The following is a 20673-nucleotide window of genomic DNA, read 5'->3' on the forward strand; positions in this document are numbered from 1 at the left end:
TAATGGTAAGAATGGCTAGATCCAATGGTTCTGTTCAGAAAAGCATCCAGAAGTTCAGATGTTTTATTTTTTCCTGCCTGTACCTATGTTTACAAATTTTACAAATTGGAAATCTCACAAGAACTTGGTAGTGGAACAAAATGAACGACTGACATAGCAGATCCACATTTAAAGCATATTCATTTTCATTTCATTTATTTATTGAAATCTATATCCTGCTCTGCCCAGGGTGGCAAACAGATACAAAATTTTAAAATGAAATCAAAGGAAAAATACTTAGAAAGGTTCTAAAAACAATTACAACTGGTAGCATCTAAAAGCAGTGGCTCTTAAAAATATCCCAAACTGCACCATTCTAATGGGCATTTAAAGCATGTGACTCTAGAAATTTGCAATTGCTTCAGATCTGATCCTGCAGTAACATCCACCAGCTTAATTCTCATAAGTTCAAACAAAACACAAAGGTTATATAAAAACAAGGGAATAAAAACAAGTACAAAAATCAAAGGGCGTGCATGCTCAATGTGAAAAAATGCAAAGTATACCATATACCAAACCAAAATCTGTTGTTTTTGCTAGGTGTGTTATGTCCCATGGCACATTCAGACATATACAAAAGATGAAAATCAAATAAGATTATATACATATGGGCACCATGCCATTAAAAAGCCACTTCTTTTTTGTGGCATAGTGCCCTTATGGATCAAAACAGAAAGTACCACCTAAGAAAAAATTGTGGGCTTCAGTATCAGAAGTGAATATTTGCTCACATTTTAAGACATAGGGATTTAAAAAAATAATTCACTTTCCACTAAACCATTATGTCAACAGATTTAGCAAACAGACACAAGAGACAATTGATGTGAGATTTCCCTTTTACGCCATCCCCTGCTCTAAAATTGCTGCTGGAAAAGCCACTATTGTGCAGATTCTGGTATTTGCTACTTCCTCTATTTGTTGTTCTTTTCAGGTAATCACAAGATTATCAAACAAGTCTGCAATCTGTCAGGTATGGTTGACTGATTTTAATATAATGAGCTTAGTTTTAAAATACCTGTGGCTGAATCCAAATTCCTTTTTGGGTCAGAGTGTCGCCTTTGGATCCCAGCAGGCACTGAGATGATGTACCTTTTTAAAAGATCCTTGTTTATAATGGGTACAATAGTGTTGGCATGGATAAACTTGCCTGTTTGCATGCCCAGTTGCTACATCTGCATTTTAAAGCCAGGCCCTGCATGCACAGTTTCTGGTCTGCGTAGAATTATGAAGTAAAAAAATTGTAAGTTCTCATTAAATATTGGGCTGCCTCATATCAAAATATGATGCGTTTTGCATGCTGATTCTAACTTATGTATGTTGATTCATCTCCCCAAAAGATCACCTTCTGAATTGCAACTCACAGTGACGTTTAAAATATTGATTTCAAAGCAACAGACTTTTACTATGCTATATTGACGTGAACGGAGCAATTTCAAAATCTTGAAAGTATATAGAGAGAAACTCCCTAGCCAAATTAGGTTCATGTTAATACTAAACCTAATAACAGGAGTCCACAGAACTCGCCTATCCAAACAATAATATGATGAGGGTTCACAAACTTGATTTTATACTTATATGAGTTGTATTCAGCTAACTTTTACTCAGAGTTCACCCACCTAAGTTAGATATGGCCATTAATTTCAGTGCATCTACTCTGCAAAGAAGTTAGTTGAATGCAGCCCTATGTGTTGGGCTGTGTTCAGGCCTGTTTTGTATGGTTGCCATTCCAGATAAAATGAGCCCCAGATAACTAGCCCTTTTGATTTTGCATATACATTTGAACATCGCATCTCTGTGCTGCCATCCGGTGATATCAGAGGGGGCCAGAGTGGAAGAGAGGTAGTGTCCTATCTGACCTGCTGCCTCAGTGAGTCTGCTCAAGAGACTACCCACACTTTCGTTCTTATAAGAATGAATGGCTTTTAATTCTAAGTGTAGGGCAGCTTTTGCCAACCAGCTGCACTCCAAATTGTTTGAACCACATGTTTTGAACCACAACTCCCATCAGCCCCAGATAGCATGGCCAATGTTGAGGGATGATGAGAGTTGAAGTCCAAAACATCTTGAGGGGACCAGGCTGAGGAAATCTGGTTTAGGAACATGCTGTAGTTGCTACATGATAAGGAAGGGCATTTTGCACATGTTCACTGATACTTTTTGTTGTTATTATTTCACCTATTAGTACAGATTTTGAGAAAGCCCCTAATAAACCTTGCCACATACATTTTGTTGTTGTTTCTTAAACCAAATTCAAAACAGAGGTGAATTTGGGTTGGTCAGCCTATGAACAGGACACAGGGCCTACATATTTTCTCCCAGATTGATTTTTCATTCTGATGTAATATTGCTCATACTTAATCCTCCATGGACATTGTGCCATGAAGATAAAACTTATGTCACAATGGGACTATACTGTATACGTTCTTAGTTGAGGACAAAATATAGATTAAAATCATGATGATAACCAATATGATACCTTGGTTAGAACGTTAGGACTAAATGCTTTTAAACCCTGGTCCAAATTTTTGGTGAGTCTTGAAGTTCCACAATTTAGCTGTCAAGGTAGTAGTCAATATAGTAGTCAAGTAGCTCTTTCCACCTGGCCTAGGAGGTGGAGCCCAGACTCACCCAGCCCTACAAAAGAGGCTCCTCATAAGAGGCCGGAGGAAGATTGCCTGGCTATTGTTTTATTGATTTAACATGCTGTAAAATGCTTTGAGATTTTATTAAAAATATAAAGCGGTATAGAAATAAATAAATAAATAAATAAATAAATAAATGTTATCCTATTCTACCTGTGAGTTGTGGACATAAAATGAAAAATTGCCACAAGCAGGATGGAAATAGGATAGAAAGGAAGAGTAGAGCAAGCTAATACAGACCACGGGGCTTGTTAGCAACATTACGCTCATTTAATCTAAATAGGAAACTGTATCTGGAATGTACACTGCAACCCACATGGAGTAAGTATATTATGGAAAGGAATAAGGCTGCATGTGGGGGGAAAGTTCCTGATTTTAAACCCAAACTCCAGTTTCAGGATCATTTTCTTTACCGAGAAATGTTGCCTAGTTTTGGTTCTTGCAATTCACGCAGTGCCGGTCTTGCGAAAAGTTCTGCTTTGAAGCTCCCGGACATCAATAGTGTTGTCTACTGTTGAGCAACGTTACCCTATTTGGATTCACTTAACTTTAAATGTTCTCCCCTGCCTATTACTTCTACAAAGGCTCTTAAGGCTATTTACTATTATCAGACAACGACTTGCATCCGCCTCCCTGAGCCCACACACCTGCAAATAGCATTGTAAAGGCTTTCACTCCAGCTTCCCTTTGCATGGGATGCAGCAAAGCACTTTGAGTGGCTACCCCAGCTCTGGGACAGTCTCTCTCAGCAGGTGTGCCTATATTATCCTCTTCTTTGGCTTAGGAAACTATGTAAGATCTACCTTTTTACTAAAACTTTGAGCTAGTTTTTAGGGGGAAAGCTGGTCCAGTTCATTTGGAGTTGTTTTGTGTTGTCATTTGTCAGTGTGGATTTGTCTTTCTGTTTTGTTTTGTTATGTACATTTTAATTTGTTGCCATCCAAGCAAATTTAGAAACATGGGATTTAAGAGATTTAAACAAATAGGTAAATTAATTAGACAACCTATTTATCTATTACACAGCTCTGTATGAACTAAAAATAAGGAACATTTCTGGGTAACAAAATGCATTTGCTTTCATTTTGCTGAACTGTGTTTATAGACCAATATTTTATAAATCTCCTCACATAGTGGAATCCCATTTAAGGAACCCAAGAAGCTGCAAAATGTTTGCAGTGGGAACATTTGTGGTCTTTGGGTTTGACTGAATGCTCAAAAGTTTTCTTCCACACAGGAAGAGGCTTCCATTTTTCTGTCTAATTCTCAGGTCACTTAAAAATTTGGGTGCAGGGTGTTGAGCTTACCTTGTTGCAAGGTGGCCAAGAGTGGTGTGCCTCTCTGAGTTTTTCTTTCCAGTAAGTTTTTCCCCAGCACTCTGCAGCCTCCTTGGCTGCCCATGCCTCTTGATCTGAAAAAAAGGCTGCATGAGAGGCGTTATCTTATTGTATCTTCCCATTATAGTGCAGGCACCCCAGAAGGCTGCAAAGTGAAGGCTACTGGTAAGATGATGTAGACTGAAAGACAAGACATTCACAAACACCATTTGGCCCTCCCAAAAGCGAGTTGAGCACAAAAAGCACCTCTGCACCCCACCCAAGAGAAATTCATTGCAATTCCCCCCCCCTTTATTAATTTTCAAATGCAATTTCTTTCCTCCTGGGAAATGATTGGAAAATATGTGGAAGGAACATTCAACACAGTACTAGTTGGATTCTCAGATGCAGTGGTACCTCGAGTTACAAACGCCTCAGGTTACAATCGCTTCAGGTTGCAAACTCCGCTAACCTGGAAGAGTTACCTCGAGTTGAGAACTTTGCCCCAGGATGAGAACAGAAATTGTGTGCCGGCGGCGCAGTGGCAGCAAGAGGCCTCATTAGTGAAAGCACGCCTCTAGTTAAGAACAGTTTCAGGTTAAGAATGGACCTCTGGAACGAATTAAGTTTGTAACTAGAGGTACCACTGTAGTTATGACATAGCAAGCAGATTTCCATTTTAATTTCAATATGAGTTATCCGCTATTTTAGGCAGACTCGAAAGGAAATGGAAGCATCAACAAGAGACTTCCCTCTATTGTGGAAGATGAGGAAGAAGAGGAGGAGATGGTAGAAGAGGAGGCTGGTACTCTTTCTCCAGTCCATACCAGAAGCACAACCTCCTGCTCCCAGCAGAAAAAGTCAGGAAGCAATAAAAGCTATCTTGGGATAAACTTGAAACAGTTGGCCTCAGGAACTGTGCCCTTCCACTCACCTATCCGAGTTTGCAGCGCAACCTCCTCTAGAACCAAGCATGAAACGGAACTGCATTATTACTCCAAAAGGAGAGAGAAGAACCTGAAGCTGCACCTTTCATCCCTAAACAGCACTGGTCCCCCAGACCTCAGCCCCAGGTAAATATTAGGAATGTCTCTTACAATGGTGTGCACTCATTTTCTCTTTCCATACCAACATTTTTCCCGTGGATCATAAATGTTTTCCGTTCTTTGATACTGTTGCTAACAATATTGTTGCCTTAAAATTACCCACCAATTTAAACCACTTTAAATAGAACCCATAAAGGAGTAAATTCACTGATTATCTAAATAATAACTGTAGAAGTTTGAAGACACTAGCAGGATAAAATAAATCTTATGACATGGACTTGAATAAAGAGGAAACTGTGAGATGTAGATTGGAAATAGAAAACTGTTGGCAGGAGGGAGGGAAGTCATTGCTTGGCAGAGCGGGGGGGGGGGTAAGGAGTTGTACAAATGGATGTTGAAATTTATTGTTGTTTGTTTAAAGTGAAAATTTAATTTAAAAGTATTTTTTTTAAAAAATATACAACCCGTAAAGGAATAATGGTTCTCTATACAGAAGGCGTTCAGAAGAACTGGTAACTAAAACCAGTACAATGCACAGTGTTTAAGGGCACAATAAGACCCTATCCAGCATTCATTATGGGAGACTGAGGCTACAGTCCTCTACTCACTTGCCTGGAAGTAAGCCCAACTGAGTTTTATGGGACTTATTTCTGAGCAGACATCGACAGGATTGCACTGTAAGCACAAAAACCATCCTTACTGATTTCAGTTTATTTTGTTTTTGATTGCCAAAATGCACCTGCATCTTTCAACATCCCTTCAACAGACCTGCTTTAAAAATTGTCTGTTTTTCATTCAGAGTCCTGGAAGTCAGAAGGATATTGTAATGAGTATGAGTTACTCGTGCGTAAACTGCCACCTTTCTAGGCTTAATTGCCTTGGTTAAACCGTTCTGACTGCACAGCCCATCTCCGCGTGGCTGCCTCAGTCGCTAGCAGAATCTGTCTGTGGGCGTTTCTTAAACCTTTTCCAGCATAGAAGCTGTCTGACTCCTAGTCGCCTCCTCCTCTCACTGCGCAGGAGTCTTCTGCGCAGGGAGGGCGTGGGTAGTGGAGGACCTGTGCTCTCCTCACTGATGTCCAGAGAAGAATCCCGGAGCTCTCCCTCCGCTTCCCCCATTTGCCCCCCTTTATCCCTGGTGTTGCGCTGATTTCCTTCCTCCTCTACCGAGCTGCTTCTCCCCCTGGTGCTGGGTCCTTCGCCTGCAGAATCTGGGAGCCTCCCCTTCGCCTCTCGCTCTGATGTCAGTTCCCTGACAGATATGTAAAAAGAACACAAAGTATGAGGGTTGTTTCTTTTAAGGGTCATTGAAACCATGCAGTCCCTGAGCTAGCCCATAGAGCTTGGCTCATGAACGTTTCAGAGCTCTGGAAGGAATGGAGGAGCAGTATGTTTTATTTTATATTATATAAAAAATTGATACCCCGATTGCAAAATACCCACTCAAGGTACTTTGAAGGGAAGCTCCCTAGCCGGAGCTAAAGCTTAGGCAGAGTCGCTTTATATGAAAACCTTCCTTGCCTGTACAACAGCCCTGCCCCCAGCCCTGCCTGTGGCTGCCTGATTGGTAGGTTTGCAGGGTTTCCCACTGGCCATACGCCATGGACATACGCTGGGATTTCAAAGGTGGAATTGACGTCCAAGGGGGATTTCCGAAAGGCGTGGGGTTGATTCCTTAAAAAAACAAAAACAAACCTCAACAATTTGGGGGGTGTCCTGGCTTTTACTTTTTGAAACATGGCAACCCTACCACAGGCATCTGACTGGCCATTGTGAAAATAGGGTGCTGGACGAGATGGCCTGATCCAACAGGCTCTTATGTCTTTATGTACAGAGAATACCATATTTTTTGCTCTATAAGACTCACTTTTTCACTCCTAAAAAGTAAGGGGAAATGTGTGTGCGTCTTATGGGGTGAATGCAGGCTGCGCAGCTATCCCAGAAGCCAGAACAGCAAGAGGGATTGCTGCTTTCACTGCGCAGCGATCCCTCTTGCTGTTCTGGCTTCTGAGATTCAGAATATTTTTTTTCTTGTTTTCCTCCTCCAAAAATGGGTGAATCTTGTGGTCTGGTGCGTCTTATAGAGCACAAAATACTGTATATAAAGTGATTCTGTCCAAGCTTTGGCTCCGTCAGCTTAGACAATCTCAGGGACTGTGCGGTTCCTTGGAGGGTTCTTCTTTTAAGTAACAACAGCCTTTGCACAGCTGTCTCCCCGCAGTGCAAAAGCAGAGAAACACTTGATTTCTCAGCAAAGTGCTTAGCTGTTTGCTTTAAGGCTCTCTCTTTTGTTGACCCATGCAAATTTTAAGACGGAAGTTCAGCTCCCTTCTCCTTAAAACGCTCACAGACTGCATTCTCACCTTGAAAGGCTTTCGGAAAGACATTAAGCCGAACCCAGTGGGGAGGTCTGCTGCATGAGGTCCATTGAGAGAAATAGGAACAGCATGTACTACTTCCCTATTCATTTCAATTTGGCTTGTGCAGGAAACATCTCAGTGAACAGTGTCCATAGAAGCTAGCTGCAGGGAGGAGTGCCTGAGGAATAAGAAATGGGGGGGGGGGGAGGAACCTTCTCCTCCACTGCCACGTCGCTGATTTTAGCTTAGGACAGTTATGAATGAAAGTAATCACCTTTAATAGGTGTTCAGTGACCTTTGTAAAATAGGTTATAGTTCAATAAATCCATTTTCATTCCTTCATGCTGCATTATCACATCCCTTTCATTGCAGTAAATTTACTGATGAGTGTTATACAACTGCTAATCTCGCACGGGCATTTATCAACAGAGGTTGGCTGAACAAATGATATTCCCGCATTTTGTATCTTGGCAGCACTTTATTCGAAATGCAGGGAAGATTAGTGATAAGTTAAAGGAAATGATGGAGTGTACAAACATTCATATGACTTAAGGAAAGTTGCCATAATTAAACAACACCTTGGTTGGGTAGCCGTCTTCCAAACTCTGCCATGGAGGTAGGGTTGCCATATTTCAAACAGTGAAAATCCGAACAGAAAAGATGTTTTAGGGCAAAGTTGTTGGACTTTTTTTTTTACTTTTGCCCCAAGTTGTTGGGCAAAAACGTCACTGCTGACACGGGCTGCCATATTTTCCCGGACATCTTCTCGATTTCTGCCCAAACGCTGCCGCCGACTGCAGTATTCTGGATGTATAGAAGTCCTTCACGGAGAGGGCAGGGGGAAAGGCTCACCAATTAAAAAGAAAGAAAGAACACAGACACGGCAAACAATGTATGGATGAAAAAGAGGACAATAGGTACAGAAACACAGTCATATTACCAAAGAAGAAAGCTTCGTTCAGACGATCTAATGAGAGTGCAAGTGCCTGGGAGCTTAGTACCAGTCCCTGTTCCTGACCTTTATGCATTTAGTATAAAACTTGTGGAGGCATCCCATTCGTGCAACTGTTAAATGTAGAAGGCTCTCTCTGTGTGATTGAGAGCCCACGCAGAGAGGTTCCACTGCATATCTTATTATTGACAGAAGGAGCTATCTGCTGATGTTTAAGTGTGTGGGGCAAAGTGGGGCTGAAGCTGGCTGCTTCAGTGCTCCCTCTCCCCACGCCCAGTTTGAAAGTTTATAAAGGGAGTGGAACTTCACAAGTCAGATTTTTTAAAACATTACATTAATCTCCGCCCCTGCCCGAAAAGAGAGCATGTACGGCTCCCAGGGTTTTTACAAAACCTCCAGTACAGCTAGCATTATTTCTTGCTAACACAACACAAAACGCAAGTTATGTTTCACCTTGCCTTTTGGAGGCGGGCAGGGAATGAGAATGGGCATCTATTCAGCGAGCTGAAATTCTAATTTATGGCCGTTGTGTGCAGAGGGCTATTTTTGTTTGCTTTCTTTTTTGTGTTTTTTGTATATACCACAATATCCTACCCCAATCTTCTGTTCCTATATGAAGCAAACATCGCAATCTAGTTTCAGGCTCTGCTTGCAAGGAGCACATCAAATCCAAAATAATATTACAGCGGAGTGATATTTTCCTCCGAACAACACATTTAATCATAGAAATTCTGCTGCTTCCCAGGCTAAGGGAAACCTCAGTTTTCCTCTAACCTGGGGAAGGGTTTGGACCCTACTTTTATCCCTATTCCTCTTCCAAAGTATGAGTAGTCCCTCGGGGGGCAATGAGATCTGACAAGACAAAGGCTTGCAGTCCTTTATTAAGGAAAAATGTTGTTTAAGTCAGTAACATCCACTTCAGTGTGTTTTCTTTGCAAAGATAAACATAGAATTTTCTACCCCACGTTATCAGTCGACCAGCATAGCAGCTCTTTTCTTTTAAGCAATTTTAGGTTCAAATAATGGTAAAGTTCATCGTATGAACGTTCTGTTTCCCTAAAAATGTGTGTATTGTTAGCCATGCATGAGGACAAAGAAGCTTGATTTCTGTGCAATTATTCCAAGATTGTCTTTCCTTTTCAAAACAGGATCGTTGATGGAACAGAAGATGGTAACAATAATGAAGAAAGCCAGACATTTGACTTTAGCTCTGAACAACTCAGGCAGGATTCCAGAGCATCTCCTACCATCAGGGGTTAGTGCTATATTTAGCCATCTTACAAATGATTCATAATGCACCTTTCAGAGAGGGCTGCCTTTTGTGTACTGCACACTGTGAGAGAAATCCTTAGATGTGACTGGATCATCATGGGCAAGAGTGACAGGGGGGTGAAGCGTAGAGCTATTTCTTTCCAGTTATCTGGGATTCTTTTCTTGCCATTTATCAGACAAGGTAAAAATATCATGATGTTTACAGGCATTGCTGCTTCCTAAATCAGGGCCCATCCCTGTGTATAGTTCTGCATGCCCCATTAAAGAAGTCGACCCTAATTGTAAGAAGGTAATATTAAGTAGCAAAGTGTTCATTTAAGGTCCAATAGTCTGCAGTCCCAAAGCCAAAGGTGCAATTCTGGCAGTGGGTGGTGAAAGGTAATTGTTTCCAGAGGAGGAACACCAAGAAAAGCAAAAGCTTCATGTGAGTAGCCATATTAATCATAACAATAAAATAATTGTACAATATGCTTATTCCGATCACACTCACACCAAACGTTTGAATCACTCTTTAACAGTTATGGCTCCCCCCCCTCCAGTGAATCCTGGGAACTGTAGTTTGTGAAGGGAGCTGAGAGTTGTTAGGAGAACATTTAATGACCTACAGTTCCCATAATTATTTGGAGACGAGTGTGTGGAAAAATAGCATTCTCTGTGGCTACAGAACACAGAAAGACTATTTAGCGAGAGGGCACAGAAAAGAAGGGGGAGGGGAGGGGAGGGGCTGGAATCCGGAACAGCAACGCTCCACACTGCAACATTTTCTTGCGGGTCCCACTTCCTACGTTTCTAAAATCATTAAATATTTTAATAAAATGAAATAAAGTGCCAACTAATTTTAAGTGGCGCTAGGGAAGAGGGGTTATTGTACATCACATACGCCCCAAATTAAAACATTTTTTTAAAAAATAATGAAAATGGTTGTTGTTGCTTACTTACATACATGCACGAAACCCAACCAAGAAGCTTTTACTGTGTCCCACCCACCTTCCTAAGGGGTTTTTAAGAACAACAACCCAGTCCCCCTAGACAGCTATATAGCAAGCTCACCAGGGAGAACAAAAGCAATCTAGACCAAGATTTTACAGTCTAATGCAGAATAAATCTCAAAGACCTCCTTTGGTGCAGAAAGATGACAATCTAAAATATGGGGGGGGCTGGGAAAAGGGCTACTCGGCTCATTTCTGAATTGTGACAAGCATCACAGCACAAACCTATGGAATGCAAGCAATCAAACCTTACCCATCCCTTCCTCTCTTTCTTTAGCTGAGTCATTTCAATTTCAGAGGAACTGTGTGTGTGTTTTTTGTTTTTTGTTTTTATTGATGTTGTCTTTATCCTGAACTCATTGAAGGAAAGGTAGAACTTTACATACCGTATTTGAATTAATTTAGCCTTATTTAATCAAGAAAAAGTTTCGATTTGGAACACTTGTTTTTACATAGGCAAATCATTCCTTCACAAACTAAAAACTGGAAAGAAACTTAAGTGAGCAATCAAGTCTCAGATGCGAGATTTCTATGACCATCTACTTACAGTATGTATCGTTATGATTACAGAGAATGAAGTTGGCGCCGCTGTGCTAGTCATCAAAGCGGAAGAAGCAAAGCAACAGATCAACAGGCTTAATAATGAGGTATGGTGAATTTCATGTCATTTCAATTGTTCTACTCTTCTTTGTGGAGAAATGAAACTTGTTAGGATCAGCAACACCCTTGAGGTAAGGCTAATTTTTCGTGCCTAGCAATAATTGATAAATCTTTAGTTCCAATAGCCTATAGCACTTTTCAGATGCGCTGCTCATGTATAAATGTTATGTGCATGCTGGGCAAATGGGGACTACTGCACTAAGCTCCACCACCTGTATCACGATTTGCATTGCCCTCTAGGACATAGAAGTTGACCCTTCTCTGCTCAGAGATACTCCCTGCACGATTTGGAATCCCAGTTTTGAAGGAGAGGGTGCTTTGTCCTTTTTATTTTATGCATTGTGACTTCCTGTTGTTTTTATCGATCATAGTTCAGTCAGTATTTATTGTGATTGTTAAGAGTGGATTTCTGTTTAATTATCATTTGCTGATGTTTAAAGGTAAAGGTAAAGGGACCCCTGACCGTTAGGTCCAGTCGTGGCCGACTCTGGGGTTGCGGCGCTCATCTCGCTTTATTGGCCGAGGGAGCCGGCGTACAACTTCCGGGTCATGTGGCCAGCATGACTAAGCCGCTTCTGGCGAACCAGAGCAGCGCACGGAAACACCGTTTACCTTCCCGCCAGAGTGGTACCTATTTATCTACTTGCACTTTGACGTGCTTTCAAACTGCTGGGTTGGCAGGAGCAAGGACCAAGCAATGGGAGCTCACCCCGTCGCAGGGATTCGAACCGCTGACCTTCTGATCGGCAAGTCCTAGGCTCTGTAGTTTAACCCACAGTGCCACCCGCGTCCCATTTGCTGATGTTTGGAGCTGTTTAAATTTTTTTTTTAAATAGCTGTTTAATTGTATTGTGTACTATTATATTCAACTAGCTTATTGAATATTACTTTATCTGATATAAGTCATTCCATTTTTATTATGACTTTCTGTATTGGATCGGATATCATAATAAGGTGTGCGTTCTTTGTTGTATATTTTGTTGCTGTAAGCCACCTTGTGTATGGTAATATAGAAAGGCTATACACAAATCAGAAGTGGAAAGAAATGAAATGGAGCTCATGGAGGGGAATGGAGAGCTTAGTACATTTTTCCCTTGTGTGTACGATTTACACATGAGCAGCACAACCCAGACAGGGCGTATGTCTGTGGCCATGACGACATTTCCTACCAATGCATTGGACTGTAAGAGGAGGAACACAATTCCTAGCTTTTCCAGCACCTTCATCTTATTTCTTAGAATACCCTACTCCAGTTTTTTGTGTATTTTTAAGAAGAAGAAAATGAGAAAGGAGGTCACTGGTAGCCAGGAGCAACACATTTCATTAGCAGTCTTTCCAACCGAGATTAAAAGCTTTCTAGCAAAAGGGCAAATAACTGCTTTCATACAAGGTAATTGTGTTATAGCACTTTACTAGCAATCAAAAAATTGCTACCTAGCTCTTCTTTTGGAGGGGAACTAGTAATTTACCACAGAGCAAAAGCTACTGGAGCAGAATGGACCAAAATCAAGCAAACATACTATGATCCTTAAATTTGTGCAAGGACATAATACAGAAGTGCATTTCACTTTCATAGGAAATGCTTGGCATTCACAAAACTCTAAAGTCTCTAGTTAGCAAAAATGATTGTGTCTATAGAGATGGCATTACTTTAAAATGTGTATCAGTAGTCCAAAAATCCCTAGCAAATTTATGCCGCTGAAGGCTACCCATGTTTTATTATAGGGTCAGGAGAGGGGCAAAAAGAAGCTTTTGCCAATATGAATGTCAACATTCTACAGCTTTTAAAAATAATACCTGCTGAGCTGGTAATTTTGAAATTTGGCACATGGGATCTACCTGAAGAGTTCTACAAATGTGCCAAACTTCAAACAACTATGATCTATTGATTATTATATTTTCCCCAAGGGGCCCAATGTGGCGAACATGGTCCTGTCCTCCCCATCTTAGATTAGAACCCTGGCCTCCTAGGTCATAGTCCAACACTCTATCCATTACAGCACAGGTACATCAAGTTTGAAAGTGCTGAAACATGGGCATTTCAACCTGCTGTTCTGCAGGTTTATAATATATTTCCATTTTTTGTAGAAAGTACTGGTGCACTTTATTCAGGCTTTATTCAGAGAGCACGTTCTTTCATTGATTTGGTGAAGTTCTGAAATTCAAAGTTAATTAAGGTTTTCCTTGTCCCATTAAAGTCTATGGAAAACAAGTACTGGCAGATAGTGCAGGGACGCAGGTCTAAAAGCTGCTCCTGAAAACTGGGTAACCCTCTGAAATGGCATTTGAAAGTGTGTGGTGGGGAGGGCCTCTTGGGCTTGCCGATCGGAAGGTCAGCGGTTTGAATCCCCGCGGCGGGGTGAGCTCCCGTTGCCCTGTCCCAGCTCCTGCCAAACTAGCAGTTCGAAAGCACGCCAGTGCAAGTAAATAGGTACCACTGCAGCGGAAAGGTAAACGGCATTTCCATGCGCTCTGGCACTCGTCACAGTGTTCTGTTGTGCCAGAAGTGGTTTAGTCATGCTGGCCACATGACCCGGAAAGCTCCCTCGGCCTGAAAGCGAGATCAGTGCCGCAACCCCATAGTTGCCTTTGACTGGACTTAACCGTCCAGGGGTCCTTTACCTTTTTACCTTTGCAGGGCATAGCAGGAACGAAAATCAAAGCCAAAGGTCCTTCCTAGAGTTCAGTGCTTACAGAGGGATCCACCTAGTGGTTGCAATGTGCAGTGCCTGTTCACTTAGCTACGGAATATAATTGTGTGGTGCCATGGATGGATGAAGGCTTGGTAACATCGCTGAGCCTGTGGGTGCATTTGCAGACATGAGAAACTGTGGTGGATCACTTTCATGCACCTCCCACTGCAAGACCTCAGCCCACACCACAGACCTATTAGTCCCCATACGGCGTACAACTTGGAGAGCAGTGTGGTGTAGTGGTTAGCATGTGGCCTCCCAGGAACCTGTGGCATGCTAATTTTCCTCTTCCATTATTTGTCCTCTTGACAACCCTGTGAGGTAGCTCACATGAAGAGACGATATCCGTGTGAAAGTCAGTCCCATTAAGGTTGCACAATTAGAGTTTGTTGGCAGGTCCTGCACAACAAGCCCACTTCCCCCTCCCCAAGAAGGGAAGTGACAGGAAAATGCATTGGAAAGTGTGGAATAACACTTGGTTTAGCACAGCATTGTCTAGCCTCTCCACAGAGCGAACGCTCCTTAAATAGCGAATGTTGCCTAATATCCTTGCAAGCAAATCAGGATGAACGTTCAGCAGTGAGCAGATCATCTGGAAGTGTCCACCTAGTAAATGTATTTAGGAGTGCAGCTTCAACGAATTTCTGCTTCAACTTTTATATATTTCTTAAAGCAAGTGGTAGTATAAAAAAAACAAAATAAAAGCTGAAGATACAAAACTAACACTGCACCCCAAAATGTTGAGATTTATTATTATCTCCACTGAAGGCACCTTAAGATGGATAGTGAACTGCTTACCTGTTTGTAATGTGATTTCAGAAGCACTAAAGATTAATACCACAGCCGTTAGGCTTTCCCCCACTTGTATGAAGCCCAACAAACTGAAAGAAGAAATACATTATGAAATAGTATTTCACACAATGGTATGTGGGGGAGGGGAAAGAAACAAACTAACAAAATCGTGGAAACTGAGGGTCAAGGTGAAGTAAAATTAAGATATTTGTTTGAGCATGACCCGCATTATCCCTTCCCACCATGCACTGTCAAATGCCATTTCAGAGGGTTCCCCAGTTTTCAGGAGCAGCTTTTCAGTCAGAAATGACCACGTAAGCTCTTAGAATCCTAACCTATAGTTTCAGCATATCCAATGTATTTTTGTATTGTTAATAATTAGTGAACATAGAAAGTTGCCTTATAGAGGCTGGCAGTGTGCTCTCCAGGTTTTCAGTCAGGCGATCTTCTCAGGCCTGCCTGGAGATGCCAGGAATTGAATCTTGACTGTTAAAGTGGCATAAATCTGCTTTGACTCTAAGGTGTCTGGATGTGACTTAAGGCTACTTGATCTGCTTTGACTTAACCATGACAGCGTCAGGTGCTTAATTTATAGTAATGAGCAGGTTAAGTTGTACAAGTCACACACTAATTGGAAACGCTTTTAGTTCAGAAAGACTCAAATGCTTCACAATTATCCTTTTCTCCTTCTGACAGGTACGTTTACCCTTTTGAAAACTAATGTACAGCCTCATCTTGCTTTCTGCAAATTACTTCGTCTTTTCATCAATTTGATGAACTGCACAAGTTTAATTCTGCGAGCACAGTGGCAGTAATATCGCCTAAAATACATTGATTATCTGCTACTGGAAGCAACGCAGAGCTAATTTTTAATTTTGTACCTTCATTTGCTTTTTTCCTGCTAGCTACGTACAGTATAATCAAATGGGGAAAAAGAAGGTTCCCTTCAACTTTAATCCACAATTCACTCAGTTCAGTGTGTGTAAAGTAATTGATTTCAGCCAACAATGCTAGAATAAATGGGTTGTAGACTACAGCTGGTTACTTTCATTATATAGAGGTATATTCTCCATCAACGTCCCTATAGCAAATTTTATGTATTCCAAAAAAATGTGATTACCCATATAAACTATCATGCTGATAAGCTTTCGCAGATGAGTACTTCTCAAATTATGAATTTTCATTAAAGAAATGGCCATTCTATTGCACAACATATAATATTAGATAGGGAACACTGTTAATTCTTGGTGGTCGGGCACCTCTTAAACTAGGAAATATTTATAGTTACAGGTAGGTAGCCGTGTTGGTCTTCCAGTAGCACCTTAGAGACCAACTAAGTTAGTTATTGGTATGAGCTTTCGTGTACATGCACACTTCTTCAGATACACTGAAACAGAAATTTAGGAAATATTTCGACAGCATTTCTGTTACATAGAAAGCTTTCAACATGATATCATAGTCCCACTGAAATGGGGAAAATTTAATCATGGCTAGCATAAGTCTCGTTGATTCTTATGCTACTAAAGCCTTAATTTCCTCCGATCCAATGTTTCAGTTGAGTTTCAGCTGAGCTTTTGCAAACATTTACGACATTTTGGGGGGCAGGGGAGGGAGAGAAGAACTTTTTTTTTCTCTTCCTGCCTTAGTGGAACGATCCTGTACATATCAATTCAAAAGTACAGCCTATTGAGTTCAGTGGGGTTTTCTCCAAGGTAAGTGATTATAGGATTCAAGCCAAAAGGTTTATTTTCAAAAGCAACCCCCTCTAATAATTGGCTTTTATTTCATCATGTTGGAAGCAGATTATTAAAATAGTTTGAAAATTTGAGGAGGCTCCAGCTTGACTCAGCAAACTGGAATGTAGCACCCAGCAATTGGTCCTGAAGTAATTCAAAACTTAGGCTTGGTTCTGGAATCTTCTGATTTGCTCCCCATGGTTTTAATGAAACTTAAAATAGTTGGTTTTAATATGGTTTTAATGAAACTTAAAATAGGTTATTTGTTAGCGTTTCTGTGGCACACAATCGTGAACCACAAGTGGCACAAATATCAAACAAAACAAGAATCAATGGATTTACTGTATTTTTCCGTCTATAAGCTGCCCCCATGTATGAGACGCCCCCTATTTTTGGGGAGTCCGATTTAAGAAAATGGGGGAAGATGTATCCATGTATAAGAAGCCCCCAAATTTTTGACATTATTTCTTAGGAGGGAAAGCCTAGTCTTATACACAGAAAAATACGGTATTTTCCTTAGGAAATACTCCTCTCTGTTCTTAAAGAGAATTTTGCAACTGGAACCAGAGAGATGGATTAAGTTGCGAAACTTGCCTTCTGTCTATTGGATGGGATGCTGTTGGCGCTCTTACATTCATGACAGAGCTTTTGATCCAGCGGACAGCTCCACTAATGGAAGAAGATGGGAGGCGATTCTTGCCCATTCACCCTTTCCCTTCCATCATCCCATGCCACCTTCCACCCTGATTTCCAAGGTCTGCAGAATTGGCAATAATTCCTCTTCCATTAGTGGAGGCATCTGCTGGATCCAAAGCCCTTCTGTGAATGCAAGGGCATGAGTTGGATTCCACCATTTCTTTTTCGTTTGAACGATGTTGTGTAAATATTTTTATATGTATATATTTTTAAATATATATATATATTTCAGGTCACTTCTTTGACTCAAGAGGTCTCTCAGTTAAGCAAAGACATGAAGAATGTGATGCACCTCTTGGAAAACCTGGTCGTGGCACAAAGGTCCCCGGAGTTTTGCGCCGTGCACGGCGCAGCCGTGAGCCCCAACATGGAAAACTTACAGACTAGAATGTCTTGGCCTCCACACCAGCCGTGTGTGCATATGCAGGTTCCGAATGTCACCTGCACCAAAGCACAGCTCTGCCATTCCAATACGATAGCCAGCATCTGGAACATGGATGTGACCTCCGTAGGTAGCGGCCCGCCAAGAACTGAATCCCACCTTCAGAATTCGACGGGTGGCGAATTCTATTATACGTCGAGCCTTGAACATTCCCCCTCCCACTACCACGTGATCCAGAAAGATCACCTGCAGTTTGTGAGTTGCACCTCTCCACGTTCGGACACCACCTTGACTCCCCTCCAGTCCATTTCAGCAACTCTTTCCTCCTCCATGTGCTCTTCGTCGGATACGTCCTTGCACCTTGTGTTGCCCAGCAGATCCGAAGAAGGCAGCTTTAGTCAGGGAGCGGTCAGTTCGCTAAGCCTGGAGAACCTGCCAGGCTCTTGGGACCTGGAAGGAACTACGGGGACAGCAGCAGCGCAGACCTCAGAAGACTTTCCTCTGGATGTCATGAAAAGCACAGTGGATATTAAAGATAGCAAAGCCATAAACGTATAATGGAAACGGCGGCGTGATAACACTTCAAGCATGCTCCACAACTGCCAGCTTGTAAACTGCATGACATTTTTTTTTTTTTTGGCCTTTTCCTCAGATGCTCATGGAAACTCAAAAATTGGCGACCCATGCAAAGGCAAAGGTTTGACCAGCGCATATGCAGAGAGGTGATTTCTAGATTTAAGAAGCACATTGAAAAAGCCTTTTATACACAGATTGTAGCTTAACTGGACGGCTCAACAGACTTTTGTGACACTCTGCAGCTCCTGAGGGACAAAGTAGCTGGACCACGAAGACTGAGGAGCCTTAGCACAGGAGGTCTTTGTTGTGCAAAGCAAAGGGTTTTTCACCCCCTTACTGGCTGATTGTTGCCGCCAGACAATATCAGCTTCAGGTGATCGAGGCTCCTGCTAGTATTTATGCCAGTGCTGCAAAGGCAAAGGGACAATTACCACTGCATGTCACCTCCTTGACAATCAACCAAATAGAGCTGGTAGAGAGTGGTTAATTGTTGCACGCTCTTTGTTATGTAAATCAGACCTCTTTATCAAAAATACTATTTTTCTATACTTGGTAAGAAATATGTATTGAAAATATTTATAAGGAGACTAATCGGGATTTTGTTTTTCCTCTTTTTTTGGTAACAATGCTTGCCGTTTTCAGAATTAATGCACTATCATGTATACATTATTACGTATTAGATCGAAATATTCTTAGCTTAAAGCGGACATACAGCCCTTTTCTCTGCATGCAGTTTGCAATGAACTTGTTCATGCCGTTAGAATACAAATCAAGAATAGGGTACTGTTTTATTTACAGGAAAATAAAAGCCAGGTGGCTTATACAATGTTAAATCAGAAAACTGTGTAACAAAATGTGAACTGTACTACTTTAATCGTTGATAACCAATGCCCTTATTTATTGCTATTGCACATCATCACTTTTATCCTTTATTTTTTAAAGGTCAGGTAACTATTTCAGAGTAAAACCGGACAATCAGAGGTAACTTTTTCAACCAAAACCATGGCCTGGGAGTTATATCTCAGGCTGTAGTATCACAAGCAAGTACTTCTGAAATACGTTTTAAAGCAAATACTTAAGCTTTCCCCCACCATAAAAATGAATAGTCATTAAATCAGTAGGGGATATTTATCAACTGGCTTGCACTTTGTACATAAATTTAACATTAGAAATAATAAAATGGGCAAGTGGATTACCCAAATAGGTATGTAATTGCAATTTATAATATTATAAAACTGAATAGCTAATTTCTGGGGTATGCAGACCAATTCTTTTCAACAGGGAAGTGCATTTTGAATGTGCAACAGATTCCATGTCATCATAACACTACATACACATTCTAGTCTAAATAATATGCCCCTTGTTTTGGATTGAGAAAGAAGCACAGTAATCACATGAAGCAGCAACGGGTGGCATATTTTGATGATTGCCAAGGTCAGCCAGCCACTTATCTGAGATCTTAAGGGGAACAAAGGAAGCAACTTTGGATCAAGGCCAAAGTTAAAGGCTGAGATGTTCTAACTTTTTTTTTTTAAAAAAAAGCGTGAAACATCCATTTGTGGGTTTCATCCAACAGGGCCTCTCAGCTAACAGTAAAGCTTCCATCAGTTGAATGGAGAGGGAAGCAATTTTCAGTTATTCCCTCTACCCCCTGCCACCCTGCTCACAAACCCTAAATCAGTGTTTCCCAACCACTGTTCCGTGGCACACTAGTGTGCCGCGAGATGTTGCCTGGTGTGCCGCGGGAAAAATTAAAAAATTCGAAAGATTTTTTTTTAAAAAAAGTCAAATTTTCGATTGGGGCGCCGTCACTAGATGACCCCTGGGGTTCCCTCCCTCCCACTCTGCGCCTCCCTCCTCCTCCTCCTCCTCCTCCTCCGGGGAGGCCCTTCCTGGCTCTCGGCCAAGGCTTGGCGGCTGCCACTCACTCACTCGCTCGCCCACCCGTCCCTCCATCCCTGCACCCGGCCTCTCCCCCTCCGTCCCCGGCGCGGGGGCTGCCGGGATCCATAGTCCCCTCGCCCTTGGGCTCCGCGCCCGCGCGGGGTGCGCAAACTACGTTTCCCAGCGTGGCCTGGCGGGAAGGGGGTTTTGTTTGAAGCGCTCTTCTCCCGGCCATGGAATGAGCGCAGCGGCGGCGGCCGGGCGGGCAGGGGCTCTTCCGCGCAGACCCCGCGCAGCCTGCCTGTGCCCCCGCGGAGATCGGGCGGCAGGATGGAGCCCGGGGATCCCCGCGGAGGCGGAGCGGTGGAGGCGGAGGCTGCCCCCCAGGTAGGGCTGCGTCAGGGGGTTTTTATTTTTGCAATGCTGCATCCACGCCGGAGGGGACGCATCGGACCGCGGGGAGACCCCTTGGCGGGCGTGCAAGGCAATGCACGCGTGCAGGCGTTGCATGGAGTGCAGTGCAATGCAATGGCAACGCGGCGCCCTGCATGCATGCATGCAACTTCCACCGGCGCTCCGGACTTGGCAGGTGAGGGGGGTCCCCAGTGGGCGGCAGAGAGAGCCAGGAGGGCGAAGGGGAG

General features: G+C 42.3%; 1 protein-coding gene across 2 annotated transcripts in view; it reads left to right on the forward strand.

The window, feature by feature from the left end:
* KCNH8 (potassium voltage-gated channel subfamily H member 8) overlaps positions 1-19821 on the forward strand; it is a 150512-nt gene extending 130691 nt beyond the window's left edge. Inside the window, exons 12-16 of one of the 2 annotated variants that reach the window (XM_083467882.1) lie at positions 971-1009; positions 4706-5067; positions 9501-9607; positions 11184-11260; positions 17423-19821. In XM_083467882.1, the coding sequence (XP_083324008.1) occupies positions 971-1009; positions 4706-5067; positions 9501-9607; positions 11184-11260; positions 17423-18130 (1293 nt within the window). In that variant the 3' untranslated portion in view covers positions 18131-19821. The remainder of the gene's footprint in view (positions 1-970; positions 1010-4705; positions 5068-9500; positions 9608-11183; positions 11261-17422) is intronic. The other variant, XM_083467883.1, reaches the window with a different exon arrangement.
* Positions 19822-20673: the final 852 nt, after the last annotated feature.

This window comes from Podarcis liolepis, assembly GCF_965112155.1.
Source record: "Podarcis liolepis genome assembly, chromosome: 12".
In the NCBI taxonomy this organism is placed as follows: domain Eukaryota; kingdom Metazoa; phylum Chordata; class Lepidosauria; order Squamata; family Lacertidae; genus Podarcis; species Podarcis liolepis.